This window comes from Lutzomyia longipalpis, chromosome 2, assembly GCF_024334085.1.
Source record: "Lutzomyia longipalpis isolate SR_M1_2022 chromosome 2, ASM2433408v1".
NCBI lineage: Eukaryota > Metazoa > Arthropoda > Insecta > Diptera > Psychodidae > Lutzomyia > Lutzomyia longipalpis.
This window is the reverse complement of record NC_074708.1, coordinates 8,352,135-8,375,001: the sequence shown is the minus strand read 5'-3', so window position 1 is coordinate 8,375,001 and position 22,867 is coordinate 8,352,135. Positions and strand designations below refer to the sequence as shown.

Below are 22,867 nucleotides of genomic sequence, written 5' to 3'. Positions count from 1 at the left end.
ATTTCATGTAAAAAGAATTTGCATCTGGTTTCCTGGCGGAAAAACATAAATTACAAAAAAATCAAAAAATGCCACGAGGGCTTAATTCTGGTCCCCACGCGCATCCGTTGAACCACAGAAATTAACCAAAACCCCGTGAAAGGTCATCAGGTTTCCAAAAAAATTACTTTCTGAGATTAAAAGAAGATAAAATTCTGACTACATGTGGATAAAGTGCCTTAAAACGTGTTCTTTAGTATATAAAGGTGTACGCGCACTGATACGCGTAGAAAAATATACAATTTAACTGACAGGAGGACCAGCTCCCTCTGTCTCATTTCAAATAGTCAGTCGTTCAATAACGCTCGATCAGATCAGTTGTGGCGGAAATTCTTGTGGCAATTTCTTTCCTTTTATGTCAATTATTATAAAGTTAAAAGTGAAATATAAATGTAATTAAATGGTGAAGGGAAAAATTGAGCGTTTTTAGTGTCGTGCTGTGTCCACTGGAAGAGGAATCTGGGCTCTTGCATCCGGGGAAAATTTTTGATCCTCCGGACCCGGATGTACATTTAATCCTCTCAATATCATTCCAGGTTGGACACACTCAATCACGCACGCATTCTCACAGCATTTACTCACCATTCATTTCTTTCTTTCATACTTACAACGCAAAGGTTGGACAAAGACATTCATTCACTCACGCACGCATCTCAATCACTCACCATTCTTTCTCTGTTTCATGCACACAACATAAAGGTAACATAACGCCTTAACATTTGGTCCTTCGAGCCGGATGTACATTTAATCCTCTCAATATCATTCCAGGTTGGACACACTCAATCACGCACGCATTCTCACAGCATTTACTCACCATTCATTTCTTTCTTTCATACTTACAACGCAAAGGTTGGACAAAGACATTCATTCACTCACGCACGCATCTCAATCACTCACCATTCTTTCTCTGTTTCATGCACACAACATAAAGGTAACATAACGCCTTAACATTTGGACCATCGAGCCTTTGAGCCCCTTTGGAGACGACACTTGGTGGCCATCTCGCTTCAACTCGTTCATCTTTGCATTGAGGGGAAGCTCCATTACTACCGCTTGCATTGTGTTAAACAGCGGGAAGTTCTTCAATACAGTCCACGTAGCTTACCAGTGCTCTACCAAGCCATCAACGACCTTCGCTGTGTATTAACGGGAGGTCATACTGTAGTCCATCTTGTCGGTGAGATAATCTGCAAGCAAATTCCCCGTGATTGCCATCAATTGGATCACCAGAAATAATTTGCTGCATGACGGAAATTTGTGCTCATTTGCAATGGAGCCCATGTCTTTGCGTGCTTTCTGTAAGAAGCAGCTCAATGATGTACAACATGCTCTCACAACATATGTCCTGGACCCATCTGTGTTGAGGGATCCAGACTCTCGCAATGTTCTTCAGAGTTTTCAAGAAGAAGTGGACAGAGTTGAAGGCAAATACACTGAAGTACAATCTCATTTTATTTCAGTAGCCTCTTCCACAACTAAATACACGGAAGAACTCGCATTGTCCACATTCCTTGAGAGATGCACTCAAGCCCACTTCTCAATCTCGAAGTTACTCGCACAAGTTAACTTGCGAAGGGACACCACATCACATGCCACCAGGAAGTCTTCCTATCCAGTGAAAGCTAAATCTTCATTGATGACACAACTGCTCCACCTCAGGTTGAAAAAGCAACGAGCGCAACGTTCAGCAGATCTGCATCGACAAGAATCCATATCTCAACACACTGAAGATCTTCTGTCTCTCGTCCAGCCCTCATGTGGTCAGCGATTATCTTCAGAACCATCTGTAACACAGAAATCTAGTTGTACAGCCAATTTATGTAAGTCACAAGAATTTTCCACTATGCCACTAACCTATGTTGCCCATGCTCAATCTGATCAAATTAACGATGAGTTAGAAGACATTCAATCCTCCCGTGAAGCTTTCCCAGCTCACGATGAAGTTCAATTGTGCCACATTGCATCTCAGTCATTCGATTGTTCGGAATCTCTCGCCCACTGTCTGCCATCAGGCTCAAAGTCCACGAATGACACATGTTTATGCCACATTTATTCATCGGGAGCCCAATTTGATGCCGTAGATTTATGCTCGTCGTGCACTGCATGCAATTCTCTCACCCATGCTGCTTTGCACGAAGCCCATTGTCCAATTTTCACGGATTCACGGAACCCAGGATTGACTCTTCTCTCTCCACACTTATCTACGGATGAATCACTTTCCTTGTCTTCAAATTGTCGCCCAGAAGATGAGAGAGATTCTGCGATTGTGTTTGCTGAGACACCTCCGGGACTCATGTACCCAGCCAGTGAAATTCATGTGTCTCGTGTCACTCGTGCTGCAGACCCGCAACTGGACTATGTCGCCACTAATTTGCACAATGGGATTTGTAACACGGTGTCCTCCACGAATTTCCAAGGCACCAAATATGATCCAGCATGGTTTGCTGCTCATAACCACAACTGTCAACGCAACAACAACAATGCAATCCTAGTAGACTTTCTCAAATGCTCGCATTTTTGGCTCAACGCCGAAGAGCAATCAATTTGCTCGACATGGTTTATGTTTTTGGATTCTATGACGCCCCATGAGCATCTGAATCAATTTCCTTTTCTTCCCACACAATTTATTTATGGAACAATAACGGGACTTTCAGTAGTTGGTAACCATTTTGCCGCAAGAAAGCATAAGGAAGGAGATGATTCGTTTCCAATAGACGTCAACCAAATTCTCAACGAGTTTCAAGTTTGTTATTTCGCGGTCGCGAATAACAGAACCAGCACAGCGACACCATTGTCCATTCTGTGCAAAATTTGTGTTTACCACGACCATACAGTCAATCTGTTCAATATTATACGCCAAGATTCAGCAGCTTTTGGATTGAAACTTCATCAACAATTCATCCGACTGATGTGCTTATTGAATCGTCAATTAGAGGAGTGCAAATCTTCAGGTGAGGTGTCTCCGGATCTCATGAATCCCACCGGCCTTGGATTCTTGCATTATTCTACATATTCGTGCAACAATTCTGTCATCAGACTTCGCACTTGCAACTACAGAGCCCCAATTTCGTGTCAGACACTCATAACTCTCTACCAACTGGATCAGGACGAAGGATTGTTTGTCTCATTGACCTCCACAAATGTCCTGTTGAGATGCTCTATGGATCTGCCACATCAATCACTTGCATTTGGGAGTTCTGTGTTGGGATGTCAAGACACTATCTGGAAGAGAACAATCAACCAATATTCTTCCGCATTTGAAAAACTTCCTGATTGGGTCAGTTTTTTCCCATGGGATCCAATTAAGAAGATTCTACCTTGCAAGTTCGACAGTACTTCTGGATGCAAGGTCAGCATCGGCTTGGTTATCAAGGACTCTGAAGGCCCACGATCTTCGAGGATGTTACTCTTGAAACTCAGGATTTCCTCAGGCAATGCTCATGACTTGTTTGAGAAGATGTTTGATCTCAGTCTGACAGATGCTGCGACAAGTTCAGTGGAATTTTCGGACTGGATGTTACTGAAGGGAGATTCTGCCTTATCTTACGTGATTCATTCTCGGAACTTATTTCTGCTGCTGGTAGCATTACTGGAGTCATGTGAAACATCGAGGAATGAATCAACCATTTACAAACCATTTGACTTGTGTTTACATGAAGCATCTTCCCTTCTCTTTGACGATGATGTTCTGTGGCACCAAATTCTTAAAGTCAAATACTTTAAAATTTCTCAATCCATCAACAATCAAGGACGTGTGTCTCTCAATTTAGATGTCAATGGCTGTGTGCTCCCGCAGGATTCCAGGACCAGCAATCCTAAAGCTCATCACACTGATGCATTCTCAAATTCAGCGTCAATTTCATGGAAATTTCACATGGGAGATTTGATTTATCGGATCATTCTTGTGGCACACACTTTCATGCTGCATCTTGAATACATCTGCATGCTCGTCTTGATGCTTGAACTTACACACCAAGGTTCAATCGAAGGTCTCAGCCATCATTGGATCAACCAACCATCAAGCATCGCTGGAAGAGGAAGGAGTCTTCGCAGTGGACGGAAGCAGACAGTGGCAAGGGCAATTGAGAGATGGTAAGGAGGAACCCCGTATATGAATTATGAATTATCCTTGGAAGACAAGTCTTCCTCCTTTTCCCGGGGAGTGTACGCGCACTGATACGCGTAGAAAAATATACAATTTAACTGACAGGAGGACCAGCTCCCTCTGTCTCATTTCAAATAGTCAGTCGTTCAATAACGCTCGATCAGATCAGTTGTGGCGGAAATTCTTGTGGCAATTTCTTTCCTTTTATGTCAATTATTATAAAGTTAAAAGTGAAATATAAATGTAATTAAATGGTGAAGGGAAAAATTGAGCGTTTTTAGTGTCGTGCTGTGTCCACTGGAAGAGGAATCTGGGCTCTTGCATCCGGGGAAAATTTTTGATCCTCCGGACCCGGATGTACATTTAATCCTCTCAATATCATTCCAGGTTGGACACACTCAATCACGCACGCATTCTCACAGCATTTACTCACCATTCATTTCTTTCTTTCATACTTACAACGCAAAGGTTGGACAAAGACATTCATTCACTCACGCACGCATCTCAATCACTCACCATTCTTTCTCTGTTTCATGCACACAACATAAAGGTAACATAACGCCTTAACAAAAGGATTTCTCTAGTGCCTGTGGGAAAATATCCTGTGAGGACATACCTCAAGGACCTCAAGAAGTGACCTCAGAGAGCGAGAGAGAGAGAGAGAGTATATGTTTCCACCCTCGAAATGAGCATTAATTCATCCGATTGTTGTCTGAGGCAGAATCAATTCTTTTGCCTCTTTTCTCTCCATTCTGTCCTCATTTATTATTCCCAATTCATCAGTTTTTTTTTCTTTTCACCATTCCAGAGCAACAATACTCTTTGGTGAATCTTTTGAGCCAGCTCTCAAATCCCTTGTCCTGGCAATTTTGGATTCATTCTCTCGTCCTCCGCACACACCCTTCATGTGGAAGAAAAGAGCCTCATTGTGTGCCTCTGACTTGGGATCATTGAATACCCTTCGACGTCATGCGGTGCAGTCAAGTGGTTCTTATGTCTCTCTGTGATGCGTCAGGGCATCAAAAGGAGGAAAATCTACTCGCTCAGAGAGACTCCCAAGAAAATAAACCTGCAACAAATAAAGGACCCGAATGCGAGAATGGAAGAATGAGGGCTGAATTCGCTCCAGAGAAATGAACAAAAGTGTTTCTATTTAGCAAAATACACACATTGTGTGACTTGCTGGGAATCTCTATTGATGCCTTTCACGGAGCATTAGCTTTTCCCAAAAATCCCCTGGGAGGATTTTTCAAAGGAAGTTGCAGGTGACGAAAAAAGGCGCCACGGAATCTAACCTCACAGTTTTTGCAAAAAGCGGGAAATTTTCTCATTAATTTCTTGTTGAATTTTTTATTAAAAACTTGTTTTATTTTCTATTTTTACAAGAAAATTAATAAACTTTTAATTTGCCGAATCGATGAAATCTTACCAGATTTCTTGGAATTTTGCGAAGAGCAGTTTTACACAAAATTAAAAATAAAACACAAAATAAACAATAAAGTTAATTTCTTACAAGAAAATTAATAAAATCTACAATGAATTAATTAAAAAACAACAATAAACAAAAACAAATAAAAGTAAACAAACCCCGGCGTTTTTATGGCAGTTGACACAAAATTTTCAAACCAAATATCCTGAAGTTTGCTGCAATGAAAATATTCTCAGCTAACTTCTCACCATCCCCTTCTCATTTACTCACACGAATAAATATCTCTTGCTTTCTCATACTTCAACTCCGCCACGAAAACACGGAATATTTTTTTTATTACTGATTGCGAATTTTTGTGAATTTGCAAGAAAAAGCGGAAGTACCAGGTGCTAGTGGTTTCAGTAGGTGTGTCCAGGACAATGACGGAGCAGGGTGTGACAAATCCTCCGGCAACGGAGAAGGCCGAAGCCCAGACGGAACTTGCAGAAATTCCAGCTTCAACGGTGAGAATTGGGGCTCTTTTGGGTGACAGGGAGTGCCTGGAAAGTGCTCTTTGTCCCCCACACGGTAGCCTGAGATGTGGGCCACATGGAGAGATTGAGGTCAAGTGGGGGATTCATCTTAATTTATGGCTCTTGCTACGTCATTCTGAATTTTGGCAGTTTAGACTATTTCCGGAAGTCTTTCTTGGCCAGGAGGATGTATTTATTTACTGATAATCTTGCGTGTTTTTTATTCTCCTCTACTTGCCACACATTTACCTTTTGTCAACAAGTTATGATAAGAAGAATTTTCTTCAAAGCAGGTGCGAAGTGGGCTGGTGGAGCTGGAAAATCGCGCCACGCAGCTCATCCAGGCGATGGAGAACCTCAAAACAAACCCTGATGCTGGCACTCCTTCTGGTCCTCAAACCCCCGTTGCTGCACCACCAGTGGCGGGCTTCCTGGCGCCTGAGCGTCGCGATGCAGCGGAAATTGTGTCAGGCCTTGAAACATTGATTTGTACCGCAGAAGCTGGTACAGATCCGGAGTATTCACTGCCACCACTGAATGAGGTTAGCCAATTGGCCCTCATCTCGCATAGTTTTGTGGCCTACCTAAGCCACCTACGACGTAGTCAGCTGCTCCGGGTGACGACAAAGGTTGCCTCAGACACAAATAGGTGGCTCTCGCATATTTTCCGCTTCAGCGATAGCTCAACGAGCTATCACAACGACAGCACTGAGTGTGTTCTCCGTGCTCTACGTCTGGCCATTGTCTCCCGCTGTCCTGGTTACCTGGAAGCTGGAATTCAAGCTTTGGCCAATCCCTGTATGTACGTGACGGAGAATAGTGCTCTTGTGGCTCTGCAGTACGCCTGCCGGCAGCTGGGACTACCTTCGGAATGTATTCGTGTTGTTCCCAGTAGTGCTGGGAGCATGGGAACGATGGATGTGGTGACGCTGCAGAAGCAAATCGCCGCTGATGTGGCCAATAAACGGGTACCGTTGTTTGTGATTGCCAATGTGGGGGCATCTGTGTGTGGCTTCGTGGACACCATCCCGCGCCTCTATGACGTCTGTCGTCAAGCCAATGTGTGGCTCCACTGCCGTGGTCATTCACTAGCTGCTCTCGCCACGGCTCAGGGAAGTGGAGATGTCCGCGAACTCTGTGACTCAATGTCCCTAAGTTTGGGCAGTTGGCTAGCAGTGCCCAGTCTTCCCGTTGTGGTGAGAAAACAGCCCACCCTGCTCATCTTTTTTTTCTTCCTCCATTTTACCTTTTAATTGTCTTTGCAGCTCCTGCACCGGCAGATCCAAAATGTTGCCTTGTCTGTCTTTGAATCCGATCCCATTGTATCCCGGCGACTTAATTCCCTCACCCTCTGGACAACACTTCAGGCTCTCGGGAGGGATTTAATCTCCGAACGAATCCTCATGGCTTTTGAATCCGTTCGTGTAGTCTATGAGATTCTATCTAAATGCGAAGGGATTCGCATCCTGGTACGAACTTTGGGGAATTTCTCAAATTGTCCGGAAACTAAATTCTTTTTTTTTTCTCTTTTTTTTAGAGCAAGAAACCCGGCGGGGAGACAGGGATATCCGTTGTGGATCTCGTGCATGAACCTCTAAATGCTTCGGTGAGATTCTTTTTTGAGAGATCCCTCCCAGAGCTTTACTAAAAAACAGATTTTCTCCACTTTTGTAGCTTCTCTTTGAGATTGCCGTGAGTGTTGTAGTATTCCAGTTCCATCAGAGTTCCCAGGAAACAGCTGAAGGTATTCCGGAAGAACGTGGAGAGCGTTCTCGCTACCTGGACAGGATGAATGAGTGGCTTGGGGAGATAATTCAGCGAGATTGCCCTGGGGTGGATCTTGAAATTATCGATCACGCCGTGTATGGGACAGCCATACGTTTCTGCCCATTTGAGATGTCTCTCGGGGAGTCTGTACCAACAGTTGAATACCTGGAGCACTTTGCAGCATGCCTGGATCTTCAGGTGGGCATCCTCAAGGCAACAGAGCGGCATAAAATCACCTTCCAGGACATTGTGAAGCGCAGTGAGGTGCTGAGGTTGATCCCACTGCCTGATTGGGCAGGATTGGGTGGGGTTCGCTTTGTACCCGATGGCTGGGAGACCCTGCTCACGGATCAGGCCAAGACGGAACTCAATAAACTCAATACGGACCTCGTTGAAGCCCTTCGGTCAACCGATAGCGCCTTCACACTCGGCGAAGGAGCCGATGGGCTCATTTGCGTGAAGCTTGGCATGGTTACGGAGGAGACTGACGTGGAGGAACTTCTCGATGTGGTCATCTCCGTGGGTAGGAGTGTTCAGGAGAACTCACGCGTACTGGATTCCATGTCGGAGATCGTGAAGAAGGGCATTGAAGCCGTCACGGCGGACTTGCAGCGGGAGTCTGATGAGAAAATGTGGCAAGATGGGATCCTCAGGCACGTTCCAATTGTCGGGAGTGTCTTCAATTGGTGGTCTCCACCACCCAAAGAGACTGGCATTAAGGGTAGAAGCCTCAACTTGACCCAAGGAGTCGTCGAGAGTACGGAAAATATTTACAAGTAAAAACTAATTTAAGAAAAAGGCCTAAAAAATAAGAGAAAAAATTAATAAAATAAATCTTTCAGGTATCACATGCAAATAGCCGGTGGCTCAAATCAAATTCCGGGCAATAGGAGCCCCCCAACGCCAATGGTGCAGACTTCAGTGAGTGCTGGACATTCCCGGAATGTTAGTCAGAGCAGTGGGACATCCACAAATGATCAAGAAGCTCAACAACAACCACACTAAAGTAGAGAAAGAACTTCAGCAACACTGAATCTACATTGCAATTAAAGAAAATAACTAAAGATTTAAATTAAAAAGAAAAAAAATTATTCTAATATAAACTTAGAAAAAAAACTGTAGGAACTTTCTTTTCTAGTAAGATACTAAAGAAAAAAACATTTCCCAATTTATTCTTATCACTTTATTTTACTCTCTTTCTCTCTCTCTCTTCAGCATTTCTAATTTTTCCAGTTTTCCTTTTTTTTACTATGCTTTAAATGTTTTTTTTTCTTTAAATTATTTTCTCCATAACGGAGAAAAAAAGATAATTTTGTTGAGTTTCTTCTATTCTCTATTAATAATTATTTAATTCTTTAAAATATTATTAGAAAAACAAAAAAATAAATAAATTTGTCTCACTGTGAGACTCGTAGTCCCCAGAAAAGCATCCCAAACAGGTGAATTTATTGCACAATAATGTGATGAGTTGTTTAAATTAAAAGAAAAATATTATTTTAGTTTTTTTTTAGATGAGATGATATATTAGATTATAAATTTTAAAAATAAACTTTCAAACAAATTTTATTGCACTATTTTTCTCTCACTCCTCCATTTCTCTTTCTTTCCTCTCTTCTTAATTCTTTTTTTTTTTATTAATAAACTTCTAGAAAACCTTTCTATTGCAATTCTATCAACGCTATTTTGCTTCTCCTGATTAGTTTTTTTCTTCATTCTTTTAAATATGAACTATGAGTATTTTTTTCATCTTCTTCCTAACTTACAAATAGATTCTTTTTTATCATTTTATTTATTTATTTTAATTTTTCTTGTTGTGGCATTACAAAAGAACCAGTGAAAAAGTATTCAAGTATAATATTTTACAAAAATTGTTTCAGTATATTTATTCGTAGGAAAACACATAAATTTTTGTTTAGAAAAAAAAAACCAGGAGAGAAAGGAGATTCAATAAAAAAGTGGAGTGTGTTTTGTAAAATGTAGAAAAAATGAGCGAGTCTTATTCATTTCATTATATAATCCTTTTCTTTCTTTAAAAAGTTCTCTTCTTTTTTTTAAATTTCTTCTCCCTAATTATTAGTTTTTTTTCTTTCATTTTTTTTTACTTAATGATTATTCATTTGATTATTAATGAGAATTTCTTTTTCATCAACATTGAGGATTCAACGGATTCATCAAAATTACAGGGTGTCCCAATATCGTCGTTACTTGAAATCTTCGTAATTCGCAACGAAACTTTCACATGAAAAATATTGAAATTTTACAAAAATTTCATTTTGAAAATTCTACAAAAAAAATTTACAAAGTTTTCTTATAAAGAACTAAAGGACTTTGTAATTATTAGGAAGACAATTTCTTGCAACTTTTCTACAAATTCCATTAGTTTAGGATAGTTATAGATGCATTTTCAGTCTATAAATATTTCTATATTATCTCACTCAAAGAATTGAGAATTATATGGGATCGATTCTGTCAAAAATCTTTCTTTTTTCTCTTAGAAATTGAATCAAAGTTTGGAAGATTTTGACAGCTTTTAACCCTTTCGCGCTTTTTTTTAATTTAAAAGAATTTAATTATTTTTCCAAGATTACGAAGAAAATGCCAAAGAAGACGTTTTGAAACCGAAATGGTCTTTGAAAGCACTTTACAGAATAAAATCGCGATAAAATGATCGCATGTTTCAATGTTTCATGCGGATGCGAAAGGGTTAAATTATTCTTTAAACAATTTGCTGTCTCAGAAATCTTTAAGAATAGTCTTTAAAGATTTTTACTATGCTTATTCATCAGTTAAAACACAACTAAAGGAATAAACTTTGACAATTCTACGATATTTTTCTAGAATATCAGAAAATAGAAAAGAAAGATTTAGAGACTCCCGAAACACAAAAAACGTAACGTTTCAGAAGCTTTCTGAAGTCTTTCTTAGTTTTTGCTAATTTTTAGTTCATTTTGTATTCGCCTCTAAGGCTAAACGATTGCAGATAGCAACGTGCTAACTTTTTATTGGTTTTCAATATGTCCGAGTGGCAGCCTAGGCGAGTTTAGGTGTCTAAATACCCTTAAAGTTGAAACGGTTCAGGAATTGCTTTAGAAGTTAAAATACACTTTCATGTTTAAAAAAAAAATTAAAGAGAATTTTTAAAAATTATTCAACTTGTCAGATGTTAAAAAAATTAAACATTAAATGATTTTTTAAAGAAGTCTATGAACTTTCTAAGATGAGAAAGTTGCCTTAACGAACTCTTCTTTTAATTTATCTATCAAGTCTTTAAAAATTTGCATCAAGAATTATGTGCTAATCAGATATTCCTAAAAATCAATTTTTAAACGTTATTTACGAAACGAAATATTCTTTAAAAATTTTTTTTGACAAGAATAAATAAATCGCAAATTATGCATAATTCTTGGGACACCCTATAGATGAATAAAATCCCTTTCCGACCTATATCCTTCATCTCTAAATCTCTTGTGTCATCTCACATTGATAATATCAATAAGTTTTTGGGTTATATGGGTCCTCTCAGCTGTGCAAGAGGGTTTTCAGCCGCCTTTTGCCAACATTATTCTCCCTATTTACGTACTCGAATATAAATATACATTAGACATTTAATTACTTTTTTTTTTCAATTTGCTTTTTGAGTATTTTCCTCCTTTTAGCCCTCAATAAACTCTAATTTCCTTACAATACTTTTTTTTTTCATCTTTCAAATATTCGTCTTTTTTTCTTTACAAAGGATTGAGATCAAAAATTGTTACTAGAAAATTGAGTGATTTCTTCTTGTTTTTTTTCGCACAGAAATTTGTGTATATAATCTTTGGTTCTTTTTATTGGCATTCTTTGTATCGTCTATTGCGTCTTTTTCTTTATTTATTTTTTAAGTCTTCATCTATAAAAATGACGTTTATGTGTAGAAAATCACTATATAAAAATTCCATTGGAAATGCGGTATATAATCCCAACTACATGTTCTATTTTTTCTCATTTATTTTATTTTCACTTTGATAAAATTCTCATCCTCAAAATGAGAATGATTTTTTCTAGGATAAGAAATATTCTCATTTATTTTTTTCTCTCTCTCTACGTTAAAGAATTAGAAATCGCCTATTTCCTAATTTTTTTTATCTCACTTGATTCATTTTTTTTATTCATTAAATATTCAACGAACAATTAAATTTTATTTGAATAATCTAAAATAGGATTTGTAGTTGATGATTAATCGCAATCCCTTTGACCTTATTTAATCCCATTAGAATCCCTAATTTTCCTCTATTATTTATTCAATTTAGGTCAAAAATCGTTGTCTTTTTCGTATTTGCGTCTATAAGATTAGAATTAAATCGTGCCAGAAGCTAACATTTGCTTTATTTTAAAGTGCAACAGCTACTTAAAATTTATTTAAAAGTGCTTTCATTTTATTTTTTTTTCATGAGTTCTTAAAGCTTTATTAAAAAAAATAGTGGAAGCTTAGAATTTTTTTTTCCTTTTTCTCTTTGATTAAAGAAATTCCGTTCAAAAACCGTTAAAAGAATTTGGCACAATTTGCAAAATTAAATTTTCAATCAAAGCTTTAACTAAATCTTTTCTCCTTTAAGTTAGTTTATCCAATGTAATATTTACTTTAAAATTCAAAGAAAAAAATCCCAACTTTGATACAATTTCATTCTTCTCAATAAATTCTTTCTTCTCACTCTGAGAAAATCTTTAAATCTTGTGCGTTAATCTACTCTCTTTTCCTTCCTAATTCCTTTCAAATATTCCCCATAATTTTAAGGTGAAAAGGAATTGCGATAAAACATCCCCTAAATATGCTTGGATAATTTTTTTCTTCATCAAAAAATTTCAACAGCAATGTCTCTGTTGTAAATGGAAAAAACACAACAAAATCCTCCCAATAGAAAACCCTTACAGTGCTCTGCAAGATCAACCGCTGGGAGATAATTTCTTGCCAATATAGAGAATTTCTTTTTTTTTTTTAAATTGGTTTATATCAAACCTCCCCCCCCCCTCCCCTCTTCACAAAATTCAAGGGAATTTCCTCCCTCATCGACCACAGCATTATACAAAAAATGACATGACAATGATTCCACAGTGAAGAACGACAATACTTACAATTTTTTGGTTTCTTTTGGTTTTTTTTTTCGAGAATGTGAATTATGAAAGCCTGCAACGACCCCGATATCTTTTTTTTACAACTCAGTCACGGCATAGTTAGACTCGTCATTGGGGTTAATGGAAGTGGGCGTTGTGGCGGGTGGATGTGCCACAATTGGGGATTTAGCCGCACCAATTTTCTCACCATTCGTAGCTGCCGGAAGCGCTGGCACCTTAGCTGCCCCACCAGCCAATTCACTCGGAAGCGGTGAGAGAATCTTTGGTGGTGGAATAGCTTTGGCATTTGGTGGCAGTTTCAGTGTTCGTTGTGGGTGATTGCGTGCCGTGGATACCTTCAGCTCTTCCGCCGAGAGTACCTGCTCGTCACCCTTGCGCGGAATCTCCGGCAGTGGGCAATTGAGGATGGCGGGCTTCATGGCGCGCTGATCAAAGCGCCCACCTTGGCGCATTGTTGAGCATTTGTAGATTTGCTTATCACGCTCAAACATTGCACTATCCACAACATTGGAGCTCGGGATGGCGTCCTCACGCGCCACAGGGCGTCTCATTGTCGCCATAGAGCCCACGGCGAGTGGTTGATGTTGCATTTGATGGTGCGCCTGAATTTGCACCTTTGGAATCATTTAAAATTTATTTACTAAATCATTTTTCCGGAACGACATTTGAAATAAAGTAAATTCTTAGTACTAGTATGTAACGGAATTGATTTTTAAAATTATCTTAAGGGATAGACGCTCAGGATAATATTTTAGGATAATTTATTTTGGATAGGATAAGCGCCATATTTGACAGGTGGTCAAAGAAGAAGCCAAAGAAAATAAATTATGTGAAAAATTACAGATTTACATTGAAAAATAGTCTACATCTCACTTTAAATAGAAAAATTTGATCCTTAGAAGCCGGAAAAGAAATATTGACTGTAGATTGATCCCTAAGTATTGCAAGAAGAACATTTCTTGCATTAAAAAGAAACTAAGCCACGAGCGAAAGTGATAATGAAAGGACCAACTAAAGCCACAATTTGCATGAAGAACTGAGATAGAATCATTTTAGCATAATTAGACAAAAAAAGTTCTGGAATTCCTTTACTAAAAGAAGCTTAAAAACAACCAGTAATCCAAATAAACAATAAAAGAATTAAATAATTTAATAAATTCATGAGATTCACTTCACTTTTACATGATTAAAAGTAAATTATATGAGGTCAGTGAGAAAATCAATAATGTAGCAAAAGGTGGAAAATACATGGTCATGGATCAATTTCAATTTGGTTCTACAACATGACAAAAAAAGGATATCATCAAACTCACCTGATGCCCATCCGAATAGTGATGTTGATGATGGTGGGCGTGGGACGAGTTGCCGTGCGGGTCGCCACAGGCGGCTGAATTTCAGTAAAAGTCGTTCGCCTCTAGCGTTTTGCATTGCTTGCTGAGTGTGGCGTACTTCCCATTGTTGGGACCGGGCATGTGGCCCGGGCTGTGGTTGTGGGATGGCAAACGACCCAGGGTGTGTGTTCCCATGGGGCGCATTGTGCCATGATGCGGGTGCACATGTGGGTGTGCCATCATTTCATGATGCTTTCGCCCAGCATGGGCGAGAGTGTGAGATCCACTAATTGCCGGTGGTCTGGAAAAGGTAGATCGTCCATCGGGATGTGATGAATAATTCAGTGGGTATACAGATAAAACTAAAACAATAGAAAAGGAAAGAAACTCACCCATTGTGATTCCTGGGCAGTGTTCTGGTCATATTTTGATGATTCTGCTGTGGCTGATGGGAGATGTATGACGGTTCATCCACTTGGGAATAATCATTTCTGTTGGAAAATTGGAAAAGAAGGAATGGTGCTTGAGTAAAATGCTAAAATGTGGCATTGAGAAAGTCGATTCACCTCTTTCGTATGTAGATCCATGTGTGAGAATCCACCCAGACCATGACAGTAAGCAGGATAGCCGCAATGAAGCTGGCAATAAGCATGAGTACCAATCCCAAGAGTCCTCCCTCGCAGAGTCCACGTGCTGCAGTCAAATAGTTATAGTGGATAGCTTTGCAATCCACGAGGGCAGTGAGCTGGGTCAGGAGCCGCTCGCTGAGATTCAAATCAGCCGTCACTGCACCCAACTTCGGCTGTAGCCCAGCAGATTTGAAGAGAACAAGCGAAACCTTGGACACCGTGGACATGGAAGTGCGTGCATTATTGATGGCATTCTGAGATTCCCGAAGACGCTGCGTGAAGGGATTTGAGCGAACACTCTCACACTGAGTGTAGTACAGCAGGACATCCGTTGGCATCTCACTCGGAGCTTCCGAGGCGAGATATTCAGCTGGATCAATGCACAAATCCCCAACAGCTACCGAACTGGACAGATACAATCCTGACATGAGCCAGGATCCCGTCACGGCCAGCAATCCGCACACACTGAAGAGAATCAGAGCACATCGCGAGTGCCGAGCCACGCCAACAAGGAGAACAGCACAGAGTACGAGAAGAAGCGCCAAAATGGCCACAGTTCCTGGCCAGCGAATTAACTCCCACTGATCACCCATATTGAGGAATCCCGACATCACAATACCCATCAGGGGACGACGAATATCCCCAGCAGCATTAATGGCGATAGTCACATTTCCCTGAACAACATTGAGAGCCATAATCAGTTGCGAGAGAGCCGTCTGATTCGAAGCGGGCTGGTCAAAAATATCCGCCAATTCCACAAGCTGCGGGCGAATCTTCATTGCCAAAGTATTCTCCAGGATATGAGTCTGTGGATGGGAAATATAATTCCTCAGCACCACACATGTATTTATCTTAAATTCCGCACATTCTTCCACGAGGTGTATTAATTTCTCATAAATTTTCAATATTATCCCTCATTCAATGGCTGCTAATATGAGGATAATGAGGAATCGATTTTGGTGAACGAGTGAAAATTCACAGCATCACATGAAATCATATTTTATGCAGGAAACGTATAAGGATTCCCATGAAATAGCAGCGATAATCAAGTCATAAATGATGAGATTTCTTGCTAAGAGAACACGGATTCTCTGCAAAATCTTAAGTTGCTTAAAAGCTTAAATAGACGCGTGAACGAGAAGATTGTGGAAAATTATTTATCAAAATAAATAATTAAATGTAAACTATTCTTATATCGGAAAACTGCAGATGAATCACAACATTTTATTAAACTTCAATTAAGAAAATGAGTGAGAGGACAAAGAAAAGATATTTATTTTAATTATTTTAATTTTCATCGCACTTTTAACATCAGTATGACTCAAAATAGACCTACAGATAAAAAAAACTATGACCTCTACAAATTACATAGGTGACCTAACACCTGCATAGATAATAAATAAGATGATAAGATAACAAAAAAAAAAAGAAATAAAATCAAAGACCTTAATTTTTATGAGTTAAATAAAAGTTAGATTTAATTCAGGGTTTAGCAGATGTTCAAAGAAATAAATTTTCAGACACATTTCTTTCATAGATTTATTTTAGAATTATTCGTGACAACATAATAGTTATTGTCAAGAAAGGTTAACAGTTAAAACCTCTTTATCATGCAAATTTTATAAGGTGGAACGGTTTTAAAAATTCCTGGTATCAGTTTCTGCTTTGGAGGATCCTGTCCAGGAGCCACGGTAATCTTGTAGTCTTTAACGATCCCTGCCAGGAAAGTGTGAAGGAATGTTTTAGCCAAAACAATACCCAAGCATGACCTTCTTCCTTGTCCAAACTGCAAAACTCGATCTGAGTTGATAATTTCCGATCTTGAGCTGTTGAGAAAGCGCGATGGTCTAAAAACATCAGGATCTTCCCAGAAAGTCTTGTCCATGTGAACTGCTTCGAGTCCAATGAGAGCTGTTGTACCTTTTGGAATTCTAAAGCCACACAATTCTGTATCATAAAGAACCCTTCTTGGTCCGCTAATTGGGGCAATACTGTAGAACCTTCCAATCTCCATTAAATAAGCCTCCAGCAAAGGCATGTCTCTGTGTTCTGAGATGTTCAAGAAATTGGAATTTAAACTAGAAACTCTTTCTATCTCTGTATGGAGTTTTTCCTGGATATCCTCGTTTAAGGCTAAAGTCATGAGCGCTAAATCGAAGGTAATATTAGTGGTATGTGAACCACCAAAGAAAAAATCCACCATAGTGATCATTAACTGAATTTCCGTAAAAGTTGATTTAGGATTCCCTTCCTGTTTCTTCATTTCGTGAATAAAGGTGTACACAAAATCATCATTAGCCTTCTCAGGTGTGTAGGTTTTCTTATGGTGGTTTATGATCTTCTGAAGGATGGAATTAATCTCCTCATTGAAGCGACACATGAGATTGAAGCCAGAGTACTCGGGAAGAATAAATCTGAGCCATGGAAAGTCAGAGAGAAGTCCTCCTGAGAAATCAAAGGCTTTTGATCGTTCATCGAGAAGTCTAAAGAGCTCCTTAGACATGATAGAATGTCCATCAATTTCTTCATTACCAGCAACCAACTTCCACAGAACATTCATCACAAAGGTGGCTAAGAATTTTCCAGGCCACAAACATCCTTCTACAGCCATTTCCCGATCAACAACTTCCTTGAACTTTACTAGTTCATTCTCAATCATTTCTTGCATTGCTGCACATCCAAAGCCCAAACTTTTGAGGCGTTTCATGGCAAATGATCGATGTTCCCTCCAGAGATCTCCATCGGCAATCATAATCCCTGCGTGAGTATCAAAGGTTCTAAGTTTTGTAAATAAATTCCTCGGTCGTCCTTCGAAAGCCTGCTTGTTGTGGATATCAAACACAGCTTTGTATGAAAGGCCAACAATGAAGAGTTTATTTCCCAAGGAAAATCCTACAACGTCTGGACTATAGAATTCTCTTGACCACATCTCGTAAACTTGAGGTGTTCCACCGAGTTTTCTTGCAGTTTTCCTCAATTGAACGCTATTACCGACAAATGGATACCACTGTGGGCCTAGAAAACACACACATTTTTAACTTAAGGATCCTTAAGTTTTAATATATGACGAATCACCTGGAGGAAAGTTTTTGGGCCGTTGCATAGTCCGATAAAGAATTAATCCAATAAGGAAAATCACCAAGATTAAAATCATTTTACTTCAACTAGTAATTCCTTCTGTTCTTCACAAAATCTCAAACTGAACTAACTTAAGTAGTCTTACTTTTGAGATATAAATACTCTTTGTGTCATAAATTAGGGAATGTTTGTTTAAAAGTAATTCATCAATGTTCCTCGGACCATTGTTTTGAGTGGATATAGTTTTGAGTGGATAAAATTTGAAAAATCGATCAATGTTATGATAACAACTCGATTACCATTCATGTTTAATTAAAGGAAATTTACCATTTTTCGCCTTCATTCAATTCTTACAATATATTGAATCAATTTACACTACAATTGTTGACAATGCTTAGTCAATAACATTTAACCTCTATGGGAAGGGGATGTGAAAGTACCTGAAGTGTTTGGAATGACTCTTTAATAAAAATCTAATCTAATCTTTCTTCTAATTTCAAAAACTAGAAGGTCAAATAAGATTAAAATAATCTATAAATTCTTTTTATTTCTACTTTTATTCTAGCAACAAAAAAAGTTATTTACTTTTTAAATCTGTGTTATTCTTTTTAGTAATGTTCCAAAGCATTCATTAAAATATTGGAGAAAAAGGATTGTAGATATGAGTCAAACTTTCTAGATCTAATTTTGGAGAAGATAGATCTTTGTGTCTGAAAAAAAATGATCGTAAAACTAAATAATTTTTTTGGCTTTTTTTTAATTCTTTAAACCACAAGAATAATATTATAGATCAGAAAAGGGGTTTTTTATATTGTTTTTGTATTTTTGGAGTTCTGATTACACGCTGATTCCAATTTTTTTCAGTTACTTTCTTTATTCAGTTCAGTACTAAATTGTGTAGCAACTGATGAGGGTTATAGAAAAAAAGAATAAAACAAAAAACTTTATTAACCCCAATAAATTTTGTAGCATATGTACAAAAAATTTAATAGATCATTTCAGCTTTTTCATTAATTTTTAACGATGTTCTGAAAGAGTTGCTTATATATTAAAAAAGTAAGACTACTTAAGTTAGTTCAGTTTGAGATTTTGTGAAGAACAGAAGGAATTACTAGTTGAAGTAAAATGATTTTAATCTTGGTGATTTTCCTTATTGGATTAATTCTTTATCGGACTATGCAACGGCCCAAAAACTTCCCTCCAGGTGATTCTTCGGATTTTAACAAAGTTTAAACTCCTTAAGTTGAAAACGTGTGTGTTTTCTAGGTCCTCAGTGGTATCCATTTGTCGGTAATAGCGTTCAATTGAGGAAAACTGCAAGAAAACTCGGTGGAACACCTCAAGTTTACGAGATGTGGTCAAAAGAATTCAATAGTCCAGACGTTGTAGGATTTTCTCTGGGAAATAAACTCTTCATTGTTGGCCTTTCATACAAAGCTGTGTTTGATATCCACAATAAACAGGCTTTTGAAGGAAGACCTAGGAATTTATTTACAAAACTTAGAACCTTCAATACGCACGCAGGGATTATGATTGCCGATGGAGATCTCTGGAGGGAACATCGATCATTTGCCATGAAACGCCTCAAAAGTTTGGGGTTTGGATGTGCAGCAATGCAAGAAATGATTGAGAATGAACTAGTAAAGTTCAAGGAAGTTGTTGATCGGGAAATGGCTGTAGAAGGATGTTTGTGGCCTGGAAAATTCTTAGCCACCTTTGTTATGAATGTTCTGTGGAAGTTGGTTGCTGGTAATGAAGAAATTGATGGCCATTCTATCATGTCTAAGGAGCTCTTTAGACTTCTCGATGAACGATCAAAAGCCTTTGATTTCTCAGGAGGACTTCTCTCTGACTTTCCGTGGCTCAGATTTATTCTTCCCGAGTACTCTGGCTTCAATCTCATGTGTCGCTTCAATGTGGAGATTAAGTCTATCCTTCAGAAGATCATAGACCACCATAAGAGAACCTACACACCTGAGAAGGCTAATGATGATTTTGTGTACACCTTTATTCATGAAATGAAGAAGCAGGAAGGGAAGCCTAAATCCACCTTCACAGAAATCCAGTTAATGATCGTTATGGTGGATTTTTTTATTGGAGGGGCTCATACGACGAAAGAAACACTTGACCTAGCGCTCATGACTTTGGCCCTTTACGAAGATATTCAGGAAGAACTCCACAGAGAAGTGGAGAAAGTTTCTACAACAAATCTCAATTTTTTGAACATCTCAGAGCACAGAGATATGCCATTCCTTGAAGCTTATTTAATGGAGATTGGAAGATTCTACAGTATTGTCCCAATTAGTGGACCAAGAAGAGTCCTCCAGGATACAGAATTGTGTGGCTTTAGAATTTCAAAAGGCACAACAGCTCTCATTGGACTCGAAGCAGTTCACATGGACAAGACTTTCTGGGAAGATCCTGAAGTTTTCAGACCATCGCGCTTTCTCAACAGCTCAAGATCGGAAATTATCAACTCAGATCGGGTTTTGCAGTTTGGACAAGGAAGAAGGTCATGCTTGGGTATTGCTTTGGGTAAAACATTCCTTCACACTTTCCTGGCAGGGATCGTTAAAGACTACAAGATTTCCGTGGCTCCTGGTCAGGATCCTCCGAACCAGAATCTTCTTCCGGGAATCTTTAAATCAGTTCGCCCCTACAAGGTTTGCCTCACAAAAAGGTTTTAAATGATTACAAATAAAAACAAACAACGTCGCAAATGGAAACAACCGTAGACTTTGAATTCTAAACTTTTTTGCTCTATCTATTTAAGGTCTGATCGTTTTCTTTTATTATTTGCAAAATGTTTTCTTCTCTTTTCTTCATCCAGTTGTTTGGTCGTAATTTTTAAACTCATAAAGAAATCGTTAAATGGGTTTTCTTCTGTTTTTTAGGTATTAAGTTTTTTTCAAACCACATACAACTGATTCAACCGTTTATTCTTAAAATAAACCTTTAATTATCATTTTTTATATTTTATTCATTTATTTTTCTTCAACAGTCTTTATAAGAAAAATACCCTGAGCTTATAAAACTCCTTCCATTTTCCTTACAATGTGAAAGAGAAAATTCTCCACCTTTTTGGCATCATCCAAAAATTCACCCCATTCCCCAAAATCTTCTAAAATAGAATTTTTTGCTAAATAATCTGCAATTTCTTTTTTTCCGTGCCATTTATTTTGTTTGGAAAGCTCAAAATAGCTGCTGAAAAACTATTTTTATGATACAGGTAGGTATATAAAAAGAAAATATGTTGAGAATTTAATGAACCAAAAATTCCTGGCAAAGTTCTTCTTCCTCTTCACACGCTCTCAATCTGCCACAGATGAAAAAATGAAAATCAATAATGGGAAAATTAATATTAATACTGCATCTATCTCCGATAAATTTCTCATTCAGAGAGGAAGTTTCTGGAGGATATTCTCTCGCTGCAATTAAATTTATTTCTAATTTATCGAGTTTTTCCTGTCTGTGTGTCCACCATTCATGGAAGCCCTACAACCTTTTTGTCGTGTAACACCTCAATTAATTCAGTTGCATCCGTTCTGCACTTTATTTAGCTCTCAATTTGCCATAGAATTGGCACAATGCATATACGACGAATAAATTAATTTAAATAATAAATTGAATTGAATAAATTGCCGTGAAAAGGATGCAGAGGACATTTTCACATATAGAACTGAAATTCAGAATAAGTTCTAAATAATATTTTAATCGATTTTCTGGGAGTTTGTTTTATGAATCATCGGAAGGAATTCTCAAATCCTTTTATGATTTGATCATTAAAAGTCCTCCGAAGTGTTTAATTGAGGAATTTTACGGGAAGAATTCACAAGGGTCATTATCCTCAAAGTTTTAAAGGGGACTTTATAGGCATTTTACACCACTTTAGTGGTTTTAATATGCCACAAAAGAAGTTCTCACATCCGCACAGTGGACTTACCTGATTCCTCACGGAAGATACGAGATTATCCACCTTCCTGCCCGCTGTGAGGACTTCCAGGAGCCCATTGTGCAAATCATCGTTGCCGTAGAGCCCCAGACCGATGGCTGCGCAACACAACACCGTGACGATTGAAAGGGTAATCTTGAGGCTCTTTATGGAGTGGGCAGGACGTGGCTTCCGGTCGCAGCAACGCGTCATGAGGTAGAGCAAGAGCCCAAAGAGTGATACAATCAACAGAGCAGCCGGAACAGAGCCCAGAATTCCAAGACTCTGTAAGGGAAGGATTTTTTTGTGTGTCACAGCATCTGCGCCACCCCCTGTGAAGATTCCCCAGGAAAAGTTTACCTCCAAGTAGACGGCATCCGTTGGCCGGAACGTAGTATTAGCAATGCGATGGAAGGTGATATTGTAGTGGGGTAGCTTGTGGAGCAATTTTGCAATTAGGGGAGCTTCGTAGTGGTGTGTGGTGTCGACGGGCTCCATCAACCCCATTTTTTTTTGAGATCACTTTTTCACCGGGAAGACGTTGGGTAGCACAGAAATCCGCACTCTAGTTCACTTTTGCACGTTCTTCAGTACACTTTGGGGCTCATTTGAGCATTATCCGGGCACCCTAGGCGGAGAAATGGGGCATTTTTCGCGAAAACTATTTCTGCGACACACCCTCAGCAACACCCCTCTCAGCGAAACGTCTTGAAGGTGGAAATTCACTTGGAAGATTCCGAGGAAAAATTCCTCATAGTTTCTTTTTGTATCAAAAACTATTCTTCTTGCTTTTCTAGAATTTTCATCATTTTATTTGCAATTATTAAAGATTTTTGAAATATTACTTTGATATAAAAATCATTTTCTTTTGAAAATTGCAAAAATCATAAAATGTTTTTAGAATTTGAAAAAATAGATAATTTCCCCAGACATGTCC

The 22,867-nt window shown here is 38.6% G+C and overlaps 4 protein-coding genes across 8 annotated transcripts; 2 read left to right on the top strand and 2 right to left on the bottom strand.

The window, feature by feature from the left end:
- Positions 1-263: 263 nt before the first annotated feature.
- LOC129788962 (uncharacterized) lies at positions 264-4,135 on the top strand. Its single transcript, XM_055825489.1, has 4 exons — positions 264-575; positions 657-738; positions 808-888; positions 971-4,135. Exon 4 carries the CDS (start codon positions 1,310-1,312, stop codon positions 4,133-4,135), a length of 2,826 nt encoding a protein of 941 aa, XP_055681464.1. The 5' UTR covers positions 264-575; positions 657-738; positions 808-888; positions 971-1,309.
- Positions 4,136-5,841: 1,706 nt separating this feature from the next.
- Positions 5,842-9,020, top strand: LOC129788978 (pyridoxal-dependent decarboxylase domain-containing protein 1). 2 transcript variants are annotated; one of them, XM_055825535.1, is made up of 6 exons: positions 5,842-6,076; positions 6,379-7,281; positions 7,351-7,554; positions 7,623-7,691; positions 7,760-8,628; positions 8,695-9,020. In XM_055825535.1, the coding sequence occupies exons 1-6, from the start codon at positions 5,993-5,995 to the stop codon at positions 8,855-8,857; spliced, it is 2,292 nt and encodes a 763-aa protein (XP_055681510.1). In that variant the 5' UTR covers positions 5,842-5,992; the 3' UTR covers positions 8,858-9,020. The 2 variants fall into 2 exon arrangements, with proteins under 2 accessions (XP_055681510.1, XP_055681509.1); XM_055825534.1 differs by having other exon boundaries at positions 6,376-7,281.
- Positions 9,021-22,655, bottom strand: LOC129789014 (protein tweety). 4 transcript variants are annotated; one of them, XR_008750417.1, is made up of 7 exons: positions 22,291-22,655; positions 21,943-22,215; positions 14,859-15,727; positions 14,685-14,783; positions 14,275-14,593; positions 12,962-13,575; positions 9,021-11,738 (listed from the first exon to the last, which is right to left on the bottom strand). XR_008750417.1 is itself a non-coding variant. In XM_055825614.1 (5 exons), the coding sequence occupies exons 1-5, from the start codon at positions 22,435-22,437 to the stop codon at positions 14,356-14,358; spliced, it is 1,626 nt and encodes a 541-aa protein (XP_055681589.1). In that variant the 5' UTR covers positions 22,438-22,655; the 3' UTR covers positions 14,094-14,355. The 4 variants fall into 4 exon arrangements, 1 of the variants encoding a protein (XP_055681589.1); XR_008750416.1 differs by having other exon boundaries at positions 9,626-12,039; XR_008750415.1 differs by lacking the exon at positions 9,021-11,738 and having other exon boundaries at positions 11,962-13,575.
- On the bottom strand, positions 16,447-18,127 carry LOC129789036 (probable cytochrome P450 305a1). Its single transcript, XM_055825650.1, has 2 exons — positions 17,997-18,127; positions 16,447-17,936 (listed from the first exon to the last, which is right to left on the bottom strand). Exons 1-2 carry the CDS (start codon positions 18,073-18,075, stop codon positions 16,516-16,518), a joined length of 1,500 nt encoding a protein of 499 aa, XP_055681625.1. The 5' UTR covers positions 18,076-18,127; the 3' UTR covers positions 16,447-16,515.
- Positions 22,656-22,867: the final 212 nt, after the last annotated feature.